Genomic DNA, 15,631 nt, shown 5'->3' on the forward strand with positions numbered 1-15,631 from the left:
AAAAGTTAAGATTCAGGTTATGTATCTTTTTTGTCTAGTACTATTTACGAGGTTGCGCGTTACGACTAAAGTAAAGTTTATATTTGTAATTAATGCCACTGATGCAGCGTGGGATCATTAATTTTATTATTAATTCAATTTATTGTTTGCTCATTGAATAAGTAGTTAGTTTCTTTCTTTTCAATACAATGTGAGAATAGTAACTGGCAAGCATTTATCTCACTATAGCGTAAATACTTTTGTAGCAAGTTTTTATGAAGGAAAAGAAATATAACCTCCTTAACATCCTCATTCGACGGACAAATCGCCAGGAACAACGTCGTATACCTTTACTCCATATGTGCGTCACGGATAGATTTGGAATAGAACCCACGCTTTTGACACGCATTTTAATGATTAGGAAATGTGTACTATCACCTCTAGTACCCTACTGACTACCATTTACAAGGTAAAAATATGTTTATTGGGACTTGAACCCACGAAAAATAGCGAACTATGCTGCACTAACGACCACGGCTACCCATGAAGCTTACGGTTCATTGCTTGTGTGCTACTGATATACTCAGTAGCACCAACTTGCTAGCTTGGGAAATCTTTAAGAACTCTGTGGTAGCTGGACGGGAAGCATGACATACTTTATAAATATATACATAAATTACATTGTAACAACTTAATTTCGCACAGGATCATGCAGATGTAGATTCATCTTGATGAGTAGCCATCTTGATTCTTTACAGTAGCTTCCCCGATAAGAGCGAAGTCCCAGATCAGAGCATTAACAGCCTCTCCAACTTCGGCATAGCTATACTCGAGAATATTTTCCCAGATTGCACACAAACGAAAGTCGTAGTACGCGGTTTCAACCGAACTTCCAGATAAATGTCCAAACTGCCAAATAAATTTATACCGCACTTTTATCTGGCTGTCGTAGTACAGGCCCTAAGAAACACGTACGGATGCCAGAGTGAAGGAACCTGGTGAAAAGAAGAAAAAGTAGACTAGAAAAGTAAGGACTATGATGAATATGGAGCTGAGAAATTTTAAAGCTGCGAAGGGCAAATTCTAATATAATGAAAATGTGTTTTGTGGTTTTTTGTGACTTTTTTCAATATTTAGGCAAAGTTTCCGCTAGCCTCAAGGCCAAGCAATGAAATTCAGCATACTCCTTTATATATCTAATGTATGTATGTTGGATATTCAGCCTAAAGGCTGGTAGATAGCCCAGGCGTCAGTGAAGAGGCATACTAGGGAAATGAGGAGCGAGGTAGTTTCCCGTTGCCGTCCTCGCCGAGCCAGAAGTTGCTATTACACATCAGTCTGCCATGCCCTCTGAAATGCATGCACCAACCGACCCTATGAGCGATATTTTCACACCGTTCATAACTGAGACTGGCTGCAGAAGGAATGGTATTACTAGCATCACTCATACTTTGGTCACTTTCATATTGTCAAAGCCAAGGATGAGACTGAGACGGATCAATGAAAGTAACAAAATGCTGTAGCCCGTACCAGATGACATGGTTCAATGTAAACACTACATCTCGCCAGCAAGGGCAAATATACCTAATAGCTACAATAAAGTATTACAAAAAATACAATTTTCCCAAGAGCCTCCATGGCTCAGGCAGCAGCGCGCTGGCCTCTTACCATTGGGTTCCGTGGTTCAAATCCTGGTCAATCCATGTGAGATTTGTACTGGACAAAGCGGAGGTGGGACAGGTTTTCCTCCAGGTACTCCGGTTGTCCCTGTCATATTTCATTCCAGCAACACTCTCCAATATCATTTCATTTCATCTGTCATTCATTAATCATTGCCCCAGAGGAGTGCGACAGGCTTCGGCAGCCGGCACAATTCCTATCCTCGCCACTAGATGGGTGCTTCATTCATTCCATTCCTGACCCGGTCAAATGACTGGAAACGAGCTGTGAATTTTCATTTTTCACAATTTTCCCAAAAATATTAGTTCTATGGCATGAAACACAACCAATTCCTTAAATGAAAAAGTATCTTTTTTTTTTTTTTAAGAACCCGCTGTAATAAGGTACAACAAATATCTGGATGCCAATGTAAGTCTTTGTTTCAGGTAATAATGTTATTAACTTGAATAAAAAGAATAAAGGTAAAATCTTGTTTGGAAATAGTACCTTAAGTTGAAGAAATTTATGATGGTCAACATGCGGTTCACTTACTCCATCAAAAGTGAACCTTCTTATTCTTACTAAGTGGAGTACATACTACTTGAGCTGAGAACATACTCCTAATAAGAGCATAAACTTTGAGTAAGAACTTTATTTTTCATGACCACCTTCCTCCCCCACCATGGTGCTACAGCCTTGTAGGTAGTGATGCAAATTCCAGTGCCTCTGCTGACACTGGTGTGCACAGTGCCAGTGCCAAGCGCGTCACCGTGCCAAAACACCGGTACCGCGGCACTGTTAGTGCCACGATGACTACTTATTCATTGGACTCGTATAAAAACGTTTATGTTTCATGTATTTAAAAAAAGAACTACATATAGACACATGGTAATTTATATTAATACTTACATGCAAAATACTACAAAATAACTCTCAAATGTTTCCATTCACATTCAAGAAAAGTATTTTTTTTTTCACTTTATTCGCTGACAGTCTGTTAGTGAAAATTTGACCAGCTTTCGAAAACACACCTTCGGCAGGCGCGGATGTTGCTACAACACACAACTTCCGAACAGCTAAATTGTAAATGTTGGGATACTGAAGCTTTCTTCCCAACCACCATTTTAACTGACCTGCATGCCTAGCTATTAAGGGGTCTTTCAGGTACGATGAAGCATATGCCATTTTAAACATGTTATCGTCGATTTGAACGATATACAAGATTTACAAATATCTCACACTGCTATGTACTGGTTTTTATCATCTGGAGTGATATAGCTCCACAAACGGCTAGATTTTCGTCTATCTGCCATTGACATGGAATTCAAGACAATCGGTAATATAACGAAAGAGAATAAAGCATAGCGTGGCACGGTCCGGCAGCACTTGGTAGGACGGGGTGACAGTAGGTACTGTATAAGCGATCTTGCCACTGACACCGGCACGGATCTGAGAGGCACTGGCCTGTACGTTCCGTGCCGTTGGCACGAGACAGTCACGTTGCCACACACAATAGTGCTTCGTTCAGCAATAGTGCCAGCCGCCAGTGCCCGCCATACTGTTCGATGTACTCATGTAAAAGCACACTTGATTGATGGATCTTGTCCTTGCTAACGGTATAAATAAGATCAATATTCACGTCACAAACCTTTTTATTCTTGTAAACCTTTCACAGATTTATTTATATGGCAGTGCCACTGGCACCGGTTCAATTTAAATCGTGGCACCGTGCCTACCGTTCCGTCTCTGGCACCGGTGTCAAAGCACGGTACCAGTGCCTTTCTTACATCACTACTTGTAGGTCTTTGTCTACCAAGTGACTACTGCTCAGCGTCAAGGCCTGCAGATTATGAGGTGGCACGTAGTCAACGCAAAGATTCTCGGCCGTTATTCTTGACCTTCTAGACTGGGGTAAATATCTCACCATTTGATAGCTCGTCATTTGTTCTCACATAGGCTGCCTGGACCTAGAACCTTCACCCCCCTCCCCACAGGGAAATGAACCCAGATCCTCCCAGCAAGAAAAAGGCTCACTACACCTAGACCTTAGTACCAGCCTAAAATAGCTATGTTTAGCAAAAATGTAGCATTTCCTATAATTTTCAAATGTAAATTTTTATATTAGAAAGGACAGGGCAGTTAAAAGTTTATTACTTCCGAGCAAATTTGGCTCTTACAGTGGTACAACTAACTTCTCCACTTCTTCTGTTCTTCCTGCTCCGATTCACTGCTTCCATGGTTGATGACGAGTTTTTTCCACTTTAGGACTACCCCTCACCTTATTATTGTAGAAATTCACAATCTGACAAGTGTATGATAAAGTCCAATTGCTTATATTAAAAAAATAACATTGTCACTGGCCTACCTGATCAAAAGATTCTTTCCATACAGCTCTAGCTCTGTCCAGTCCATAGCCAGGCCTTGAAGCCAGTGTTTCGTTATAATACTGCTTTGCTACAGACCATACTAATTGGATAGCATTGAAAAATGAGTGATATGAAGGAAGTTGTAGGACAGTATGGCCTTCATTGCACAGCATCTCAACAACAACTTACCTGGTTTAACTCTTGTTGAAAATAACCAAACTGTACTTTAAATAATCTTTTAGAGTAGTGTATAAATTACCTTAATTTGTAACACTCCAGAAGCAACTATAATTTCCATTAACTTTCTTTTACTGTCAAAAATAAATTCATATAGCCTCATCTATGTCATAGAACAAATGAGTGTCGAAATGTTCTGATTGGTTGAAATTCACAATCGAGGTATGTTTTCAAGATTAGCGAGCTTTCTCTCTCTCACTCAAATTATGTCTTAACTCTTGACAAAGAAATTCTCTAGTCGCTTTCAGCTTATCTATTTACAGCTGTGTAGACAACCTGTGGCCCAGTATCTAAGAGCATAGAAAGAGTATCCAGAATTAAATATATGAAATGTAAATGAAATCAGGAATTTAATTTAATCCAAGCCTGGGATTATTGGTGCAATACCAAGGAAATGAAAAACTATAGTCATCAATGCCTCTTTGAAGGAAAGTAGAAGCACTTTTAATAGCTCTTGTAGTATTTTCTGTCAGATATGTAGTACAGTTGGTTAATGTACTAGTCTATAAATAGAGTACCATTTAACATGATTGTCAAGATAAGACAGGAAAAACAGTTTTACTATACTGATTGTATTTTGCTCACAACACAACTGAACTATTAAGCAGCTCAGCTACTAGAGTTTTTACAAACACTGGTGGAATGTTTATACTTTTCCTGACACAGAAGTTATCATCTGAAATTTTTTAAGTCCTTGACTGCAATCATGACTGAAAGGAACAAACATGTTACCATAGGAATTTCTTGGCTAATTAATGCACAAAAGGTTATTATCAATTTGTCAACAGAAGGGTGCATTTCTCTATCTTTACAACAAGTGTAGGGCAGATGACCTAGATGTTAGGCTCCTTTAAACGACAAACAAACATCAGAACAAGTGTAAATGATAACATTCACAACAAATTACTGTTAACACTGCCTGTCACTTTCTTAACATAATAGAAGTATGCAAGTTTATTGGCAAAGCAAGTAGTGGACAAATGTGTGTTATAAAGATTGAGTCAAGAAATAATTTATTACAAAAGACCATAGGTGGGATGAGGTATACAGTAGTAAGTTTCACACTGATTCTTCTGTGCAGGATTTTGCTAAGTTTTTGTGTCAGCAATTGCATAGGTGCTTGAAAAAAAAGAATGAGCACATGGTACCGTGTGTTTCTCACATTTATTATTTTATCAGGCTTAATTTTAATTATTATCAAAATATAATTCACCTATTCTCGTGCGAGTGACTGTGAGTTGGTAGAAAAGTTGTGAACAGAGTTGTTTAGAGCAGCTAAGGCTACATTATTGGTTGGGCTGAGTGGCTCAGACGGTTGAGGCGCTGGCCTTCTGACCCCAACTTGGCAGGTTTGATCCTGGCTCAGTCCGGTGGGTGGTATTTGAAGGTGCTCAAATATGTCAGCCTCGTGTCAGTACATTTACTGGTATATTAAAGAACTCCTGTGTGACTAAATTCTGCCACCTCGGCATCTCCGAAAACTGTAAAAGTAGTTAGTTGGATGTAAAGCCAATAACATTATTATTATTATTACATTTTTGTATAAGGTAAATAGTGAAGTGCCATCAGAAAGAGAGGGAAAAGGTATCCTTTCGAGACAGGGGGACAGTAGCTAGAATTTTTGAAATAGATGTTTTGTTCAGGTTTAGCTAATAATGATAAGGTTTGAATAGACTAAATCCATTGGGAGAGTGCTAATTGATTTCTTACAAGGAAGGATACCCAACTGTTATTGCGCACATTTTGAATCTATATGGTGTGTTGAATAGACGATATCGAAATATGCATACCGTGCAAATTACAGCTGTTATGGGCAGAAAACATAGGAGCTACGAACTGCCAAATGTAAACTATAAGTACACATAAAGACAGGAATCCTTGTGCAGATTAGTCCAGACACAGCTGAATATTGTAGATGGGTGAGCAAATGCGTTCAGTAACGTTTCAGTATTGGAAATAAAATACATTACGCACCCATGGCAGGTCAAGTCAAGTGCAGTAGAAATAAGGGTCAATAAGCAATCTGTGGTTTAGACATAAACATCTTCCACAGTGAGCAAATCGAAACACTTCTTCCAAACCACTCTTGAAACAGTATTCGGAAGTGTCTGAAATGATCCTGGATATTCATCGGTGTAACCACATTTGAAGAAAGCAAATCGGATCAATCAATTGTTTGAATCTATTTGCCAAAAATTGGAAGTGCACAAATGATTGATTGTGAAGGAATTGTTCTCTTTGTCACACATTAACTGTGGATAATAGCACTATACCAATCAGCATCTATAATAGCACTATTGTATCTGTGATGAACCGTACCATACTTTTGAATGGACAGAAAAAAGAAAACATTCGCTGGTTGTACCAATCCAGTACATTTTGCAGGAATCAGCAACTAAAAGAGGAATTCAATCTCTGCCGTGCAAATCCGGCCATAACACCCGTTCCAGGAACACTTTCAAATCCTGTTTTGTCATGTTTGGTGATTTACTAACATATGCTTTAACATGGGTAATTCAAGTATCATGTTTGCTGGAATTTCCCACTGGGTTCCAAGACATGAACATACATGTGTGGAAGAAGGATGCCATCCATTACAATAACAGGCATGATCATGTATGAATGGGTGATTGCTGCAACTGAACCCATGATACTATGAATCGACTTTGCTCTCTTACGGGCAAGAGTTCTCCTAGGATGTAACTCTTTACAAAATCTTGACTGATCTGCATTAATTACCACCTCTGGTGTAAAATTATACTATTCATTGAAACGCCTTACATCCGTAACAAACTCATCAGCTTTCTCTTCTCTGTCAGCAGTATCACCAACAAATCTGCTGCCTACTTTATGCGTGATCTTGTGAGAAATCTTGTTTATTCTCTTGAACCACTGCAGCAATGATTTGGAAGCTTTGAATGTTAAAAGTGTTGTTGGGATCAATTTGTGCTTTAAAGGACTTCGCCCAAATTCATAGCATTTCATTCATTCATCCATTCATTCGTATCCTAAAGGCAAGGCCTTGTCGCTGCAATCACATTTGTCTCTCCTCTACTGAGCATTTCAGGTCTAACATATTTTTTCAAATTCAACCTGTCCATCACGAAATCCAGATACTTCTTCCTCGGCCTTCCTCTTCCCTTCTTACCCAGAACTTTTCTTCCAGCATAGTAGCATTTGGTTATGTATAATTCCATGTTGATTTTGCATTGCAATGAACTAATCACATACCTCGTTATTTATTCTTCCTTATAGCACCTTCCTTTTTCTGCCATGTCATTTCAGCATCTTTTCAAAGATTTGAAAAACTATCTTTTTTTATTTGTCTTTTTTGTGCCATTACGGTAGTGAATTTGACTCTATGGGACATGTCTAGGGCCACCCCAGGAGGGCACCGTTGTGGATGATCGTTTCCTCTTGGCTGCTTCGTCCAGATTTTGTATACATCAGCCAAAAAACCTTCAGGAAATTTTGCTCTATTCTTCTTTGGTGGTGATGGATAATAGAAGGAAGCACTGCTCTCGTCACTGACACATAATTCTGAACCTCTTTCTGAAGTCGTCTCATTTTCTAGCTGTATCGCTGAATCATCCCCAAAATCATTTTGACTATCATCTTCATTGGTGAATTCTTCATCTACTATAAGAGTTCTGTACTATTGAACAAGAATTATCTTCATCAAGTAGCTGTTTTCTAATCTGTTCGAAAACTATGTGATCTACCCTAGTTGGCTTTTCCTCCAAAATACCGAAGAAATCCACTAACAACTTAACGACCACAGCTGGATTAATTTTGTAACAGCCTATGCATACAACAGGTCACATTCATCTCTAATACATAACTAGCAGACCGGTTCCGGATCTACTCCTTTCTTTGCGTTCCATACTCCCCTCCCCCTCCTTCCACTTCCAGCAGTCCATAGCACGTCAAATTGCACCAAATGTCTTTTCTAATGTTTTGAAACATAAATAAACTGGTCTCATTCAAAAGTCAGTGCAACAGTTATGTACTGTTCCATGTTAGAATTTTACTGTGAATAAATCAACTCATGATGATCATCTGCGAAATAAGATAGTCCTAGCTCTTATGATTATCAAGGTGGTAGCAGTCTAAATGTTAAGAATCATTATAAGGTACTATGAGCTTTACAAGGAAAAAAAGAATAATTTATCAGATAACCATGAAGGATGATGTCACATGTGTTCAGTATTAGAGATGTTATGTTTACAAATAAATTTGTATACTTTTGTTATTTTCTGATATCTGATCGCCCTCTAACGTCTGTATCTACTGACTGCAAGTTTCTTAACTGCAAGTTTGGAGTTTGCTATTTCAGTATACTTCAACCTATGCAAAAAAGAAAAACTTTTAGGAGCTTATAGTTGCAAACTAGTAATTGCACTGTGATGCAGCATATTAATAAGCTAATACCATACGACAAATATTTCAAGTTCCCTGTGAGATTCAACATTTGTATCTTATTGGTAAGCTTACTTGTTTTGTAAACTTTATGGACAAGTGCAGCCCAGTAGTTGATGCTAGGGGAGGCGGGAAGAAACGGCGTACAACTTGGGAATAGCATGCATGCATGCTTCAGGATTTTGTGTGAGAGTGGGTAAAAACTGATTTGTGCTGAAACCTAGCAGAGTGACTCTGAACACTCCTCTAGTGAGAAGGTACTGGTAGAATACATTTGTCCTGTGCTAAAATTGATCTTACGTGCGAGTTGGAACTTTAATAGTGGCAACACTAATGTGGACATGACAAAACTGAATTATTGTCACATCTACTGCATGTTGCTCTATGTCTAAACTACCTCACTATAAGTGGAACCACCCACCCATTGATACAAGTCAGTGCTGTGGCGAGAAGAAGCCAGTCTTATGTGAGTTGCCGCTCTAAACTGTTGTGTGTTGTGTATTCACCATGTTTACGAACAGGGACAGTGATGTTGATTGAAAATTCAATGTGGCTGTTGCCGCACAGCAGGACAATGTCGTGAAGGTCTTCGTGAAGCATGTGATGAAAGAGAGTTACCATCCAGAACAGTAGCGAGGTGAGTTAGAACTTTCAATGAGGGTTGTGAAAGCGTGGCAGACATGGTTCACTCGGGTCACCCTACTGTCAACGAAGAGGAAGAGCAGGCTCTCGCTGCACTATTAGATGCAGTTCGACGTCAGGCAATTTGTGAGATAAGTCACGAGACAGGATTATCGCGTGTGACTGTGCTGTGTATTCCTAAGAGGCACCCGATAATGTGGAAAATTGCAAATTGGTGGGTTCCCCACGAGTTAATGGAAGAACAGCAATGGTTACGCCGCTCAAGCTCACCTGGAACGCTTTGGTCGTGAAGGAGATGATTTCTAATGCCATATTATTGTGCTGATGTGATGTGGGCCAGATTGTACGAACCTGAACTTAAGGGCCAATTCAATAAGTGGCATCATTATGGGTCACCACACAAAGCAAAAGTTTGTCAGGCCCGTACGAATGTGAAAGTTATGATGATTCTTCTATACAACCTAACACATGCCATACCGCAAGGACATACTGTTAACAGGTATTTCTGTCATTTTGTATAGCATCAACTGAGACTGGCATTGTGAAGAAAGTGGCAACACTTAATGCAGAACCCTCCCATTGTGTTGCAGGATAATGCACAGGCACATGTGGTACATCCTGTAGTTAATTTGTACGGTCGCTGGGGTTGGAAGTGCTTTTCCATCCACCATATTGACCGGACTTAAGCCCCTGTGATTATGACTTGTTCCCAAAGATGAAGAAACCACTTTGTGGGATTTGCTTCTGGACTGTTCCTGAAAGTTTGCAGGCAGTAGATCGCCCCATCAGAGATATTAACAGAACAGGTGCTGCTACAGAGATTCTAGAACTTCCACATCATTAACAGTGAGTTGTAGACAATGCTGGCAACTACATTGAAGGACTGTAAATGTTTCTCACAGGTATCACTTTTGTCTTAGTAAATAAATAGTTGCCACTATTAAAATTGCAACCTGTAAATTTTTTGACATTTTCCTATAATGCTGCACTTGCTGAGTACGGTAAGTGCTAATTACTTAATATTACATCAGCAATTTTAGAGTACTATATGAAGTGCAGTATGACATTCAAAATTATAGCAGAACAGCTTCCGAATCTTAAGAAACAGCAAACTGTGAACTGTGCAAAGGCGGGTGGGGTAATGGTGTATGTACATGGTGTGGTAAGTGCATGGCATCACCCCACAGTTCAGGCTACTGGTCAGTCTGGTTCCCTTGTCATAGTTAGCTCCATACATTTTATTTAATTCTACTCCCTTTAGCAATAATGTAATCTGAATAAGTGGCGTCTCCGAAAACCGTAAAAGTAGTACCAACACTCGGAAACAGGGAAATCCACTTGCGTACATGTGTATAGAAATCCTACTTTCCCTAGGGAACAAGAAGTGGAAATAAAACAATTACATATCACTCGTTGCAAAGATGTTTTACTGCATATCTCGTCTAGACTGAGATACAGGTTTAATTCAGGGAAATCCAATTATGCTGAGCTGGGTAAGAATCCTTACACAAAGGAACAAAAGTTGAACTAAAAGATCACATATTGTTCGTCGTGAAAGTATTTTATGGTATATCTCATCTAGAATTATGCAAGATAATATTTGAATGCACAAGTTAATGGAATAAAAAATAGCTTTGATAAATCTACATAATTAATGGCCATGGCTTGAAGGATTTCTACTGAGAAATCCATAAGTAGGCCTTAGGAAGCCTGAAGTTCCCAGTATCAGCTGAACCATGGCATTTAATGAACCAGGTAATGGAAAAGCACGAATTTTGAAAGCGCTAGAGTATTTAATATGATTCCTGCCACCTCAATGGTACATAACCTGGTGATATCCTGAGACCCAAAGGTCATGGGGCTGCTACAGTTTGGGAGTGTGGAAAATATGTTACAGTTTGCCGTGCATTGAGTGGCAGTTTTATTCCTCCTGTGTTCATTTTCCTGAGGTGATGGTGATTTTTATTTTAAGAGGAAGTACAGTTAGGTGGGTCAGAATGAATGCTGTATAAGAAAGAAGTGGTCCCAAAAGATGTGCCTATAACTGCAGCAAGAATGGTTGGATAAATAAAGAGCTGTTCCTTGTTTATCTTAATCATTTCACTAAATTTGCAAGACCATCAGCACAGGGGCTGATACTTATAATATACCGACCTTGATAGTTGCAGTCGCTTACGTGCAGCCAGTATCCAGTATTCGGGAGATAGTAGGTTCAAACCCCACTGTCGGCAGCCCTGAAAATGTTTTTCCGTGGTTTCCCATTTTCACACCAGGCAAATGCTAGGGCTGTACCTTAATTAAGGCCACGGCCGCTTCCTTCCCACTCCTAGCTCTTTCCTGTCGCATCGTCGCCATAAGACCTATCTGTGTCGGTGCGACGTAAAACAGCTAGCAAAAAAAAAATACTTATAATGGACAACCATACCACCCATAATGGAATCACGGCTGAAACTGTAACCCCGTACCCATCATACCGGCTCCTGCCACTTGATGTTGCCTTCTTAAAAGGGTAAAAGGCTGCCTTCAGTCGAGAATGTGATGCACATCTGACATTGCATTCCCATGAAAAAATCGCTCCTAATGGTCTAGCACAGTTGTTCAATAAGGTTTTCATGGAAGTGGCCACAGTTCGGAAGGGCATCTCTGGATTTTCTTACACTGACATCCACTTAGATACAAATAAATTCAGTGGTGATGAGTTTGTTCCCTCACAAATCATTGCCAGACTGACAATTCCCACAATAGAAATGGGAGATGAGCTGGGGAAAGAGGGATAATTGAAACCAGTGGAAATTAATCGAGCAGAACAGAACCACAAAACGGGCCTACTCATACACCATCTTCATCACACAGGTCTTTGAAATTAGTGCTGCTTCTCCAGTGGCAGGATCACGTTGTAACACTTGCCCCTCAAAACAAAGGCAACATTCCATCATATTTATGGCATCACCCAACAAAGTAGCACTAACTGCAGCACAAGCTAAGAAAGAAGACAGGATAGGCAAACTGAAAAAGAGGAAGAAGAATGTAAGCATGCAGAAAAAGAAGATTCCTTGAGATAGATATTAATGTTAAATTGAAGTACATATTGAAAGACAATTTGTGATCATTTGTATAAAAAAAAAGAAACAATTGCATAAGAAACTTTGCATAAATAAGAAATGTATTTTCCATTAAATGTACGCCATTCTGGTGTTTGAAAGTTCAGTAAATGAGGAATCAGACAAACTTCAACTGTCTGATAAACATGAAATTGGCATGGACTGGATGAATAGTAGTGCTGATGCATCAGAAAAAAGAGAAAGCTCTGAAGACATACATGTGATTTGTTGTGGTTGGATTCATTCTGAATATTATGGTGCAGTGTGTGCTAACAATTTTTGTTATTTGCTTTATGTAGCAACGACACAGATAGGTCTTATAAGGTCTTATAGCGACGATGAGGCAGGAAGGGAAGGAAGCGGCCGTGGCCTTAATTAAGGTACAGCCCCAGCATTTACCTGGTGTGAAAATGGGAAACCACGGAAAACCATCTTCAGGGCTGCCGACAGTGGGGTTCGAACCCACGATCTCCCTAATACTGGATACTGGGCGCAATTAAGCGACTGCAGCTATCGAGCTCGGTGCTAACAATTTTAAATGTGTCTTTTGCAAAAAGGCCACCAGGCAGGCTGTTCATAATTTATTGATATAAGCGCTAATATTTTCCCCAGATATTTATGTATGGTTTTGCTCAATTTTAATAATTGTATATGTTCAGATTTTATAATTTACGTGCTCCCATTTGTCATCTTCAGAACCTAACACGCCGTACTTCGTAGATAATTACATTGCGAGTTGTAGATTACTTGAGATAGATATTAATGTTATATTGAAGTACATATTGAAAGACAATTTGCAATCATTTGTATAAAAAAAGAAACAATTGCATAAGAAACTTCGCATGAATAAGGAATGTATTTTCCATTAAATGTACGCCATTCGCCCACCTTCCCCTACTTCATAGTATAACTGATATTAAATCCCAGACCTCATAGTATTTTGATCTAAACATTCTACAATTGGGATTTTAGCTATAATTAGACATGAAATTGGATGTATTTTGCAAGAAGGGTCTGTGAAATTCTGGTAGATATAGGATGCTGTTTTCATGTATTGAGCTTAATCTGTCTTATTTGCTTCATGATCCAGAGTGTGGGACGACAGAGAGAGTCAGTGGATCACCGATTGGCAACTCTCAGTTCTGGTCAGAGTCAGTCCTTCCTTGCTCGACAACGCCAAGCATCTGGTCGCAGAATTATTCATAGTTTGGATTCGCATTGAGCTATTTACTGCCATTGATGAAACTTTGCATAAATAAGAAATGTATTTTCCAGTAAATGTACGCCATTCTGATGTTTGAAAGTTCAGTAAGTGAGGAATCAGACGAACTTCAACTGTCTGATAAAGATGAAATTGGCATGGACTGGATGAAGAGTAGTGCTGATGCATCAGGGGGGAAAAAAAAAAAACTACTATGCATTTGGGGCTGATGACCTAGATGTTAGGCCTCTTTAAACTAGCATCATCATGTACTATTCATTTCATTGTAAATAAACTTGAAGTTTTATTTATATAATTACTTTGTACATTATTGTTAAATTACATTGTTAAAGATGATTGTTATATGATAAAATAAAGCTGGAAGGAGGAAAGTCAAAAAAACTGTGTGCGCTTTAATACCCTGCAGGAATCGTAACGGCTACATTAAGGTGTGACTATACCCTATGCCTGTCAATATGTGTAAATTTATTTAAAGATGTTAGTGGAATACTCAGTACTGTGTTTGATATCCCCAAGAGGAAGTTAACCAGCACAATTTTGAAATCTTAGTAACATATTAAAATGAAAATTCTTTTAAATGTATTGAATTCCTAACAATACAGTATTTTTCCAAAACCAAGACGACTTCAAATGAAAGATAACCCTATAAACCTTCAGGTAGAAACTGAAATCAATCAATGAATCACCACTGATCTGCATTTAGGCCAGGTGGCAGATTACCTGTCTGTTGCTTTCCTAACCTTTTCTTAAAATGATTGCAAAGAATTTGGAAATTTATTGAACATCACCCTTGGTAAATTATTCCAATCTGTAACTCCCCTTCCTATAAACAAATATTTGCTCTAATTTGTACTTTTGAATTCCAACTTTATCTTCATATTGTGGTCTTTCCTACTTTTAAAAACACCACTCAAACTTATTCGTCTGCTAATGTCGTTCCACGCCATCTCTCCACTGGCAGTTTGGAACATAGCTCACCTCCTTTCTCCCACTCATCCTAGCCCAAACTTTGCAACATTTTCGCAACACTACTCTTTTGTCGAAAATCACCCAGGACAAATCGAGCTGCTTTCCTTGACATTTTTTCAGTTCTCAAATCAAGTAATCCTGGTGAGGGTCCCATACACTGGAACCATACTCTAGTTTGGGTCTTACCAGAGACTTATATGCCCTCTCCTTTACATCCTTAGTACAACCCCTAAACACCCTCATAACCATGTGCAGAGATCTGTACCCTTTATTACCAATCCCATTTATGTGATTACCCCAATGAAGATTTTTCCTTATATTAACACCTAGATACTTACAGTGATCCCCAAAAGGAACTTTCACCCCATCAACGCAGTAATTAAAACTGAGAGGACTTTTCCTTTTTGTGACACAACATTATTGAAGTCATTTTGCAGTTGCTCACAATCTTGTAACTTATTTATTACTCTATACAGAATAACATCATCTGCATAAAGCCTTATCTCTGATTCTAGTTCTTAACTCCTATCATTTATGTGCATAAGAAAACATAAAGGTCCAGTAATACTGCCTCTTAATGATTACAGGATCAGATAAATCTTCACCTACTCTAATTCTCAGAGTTCTATTTTTTAGAAATGTAGTCACCCATTCAGTCATTCTTTCGTCTAGTCCAATTGCATTCATTTATGCCCGTAATGTTGCATGATCTACCCTATCAAATGTCATAGATAGGTCAGTTGCGATACAGTCCATTTTACTTTCTGAATCCAAGATATCTGCCATATCTTGCTAGAATCCTACAAGTTGAGCTTCGGTGGAATAACCTTTCCTAAATATGAACTGCCTTCTATCGAACTAGTTACACTATTCATTTTGCAAACATGTCTTAATATAATCGGAAAGAATGCTTTTGCAAAGCTTACACGCAACGCATGTCGAACTGCCTGGAGTGTAATTTTCAGGTTTATGTCTAACACCCTTTCCTTTATACACAGGGGCTACTATAGCAACTCTTAATTCATTTGGTATAGGTC

General features: G+C 38.9%; 1 protein-coding gene across 1 annotated transcript in view; it reads left to right on the forward strand.

The window, feature by feature from the left end:
* Positions 1–14,067, forward strand: part of hook (hook microtubule tethering protein) — a 277,381-nt gene extending 263,314 nt beyond the window's left edge. The window contains exon 15 of the mRNA XM_067140736.2: positions 13,494–14,067. Coding sequence (XP_066996837.1) covers positions 13,494–13,625 — 132 coding nt within the window. The 3' untranslated portion in view covers positions 13,626–14,067. The remainder of the gene's footprint in view (positions 1–13,493) is intronic.
* The last annotated feature ends 1,564 nt before the right edge of the window (positions 14,068–15,631 follow it).

Source organism: Anabrus simplex, chromosome 2, assembly GCF_040414725.1.
Source record: "Anabrus simplex isolate iqAnaSimp1 chromosome 2, ASM4041472v1, whole genome shotgun sequence".
Classification (NCBI taxonomy): Eukaryota; Metazoa; Arthropoda; class Insecta; order Orthoptera; family Tettigoniidae; genus Anabrus; species Anabrus simplex.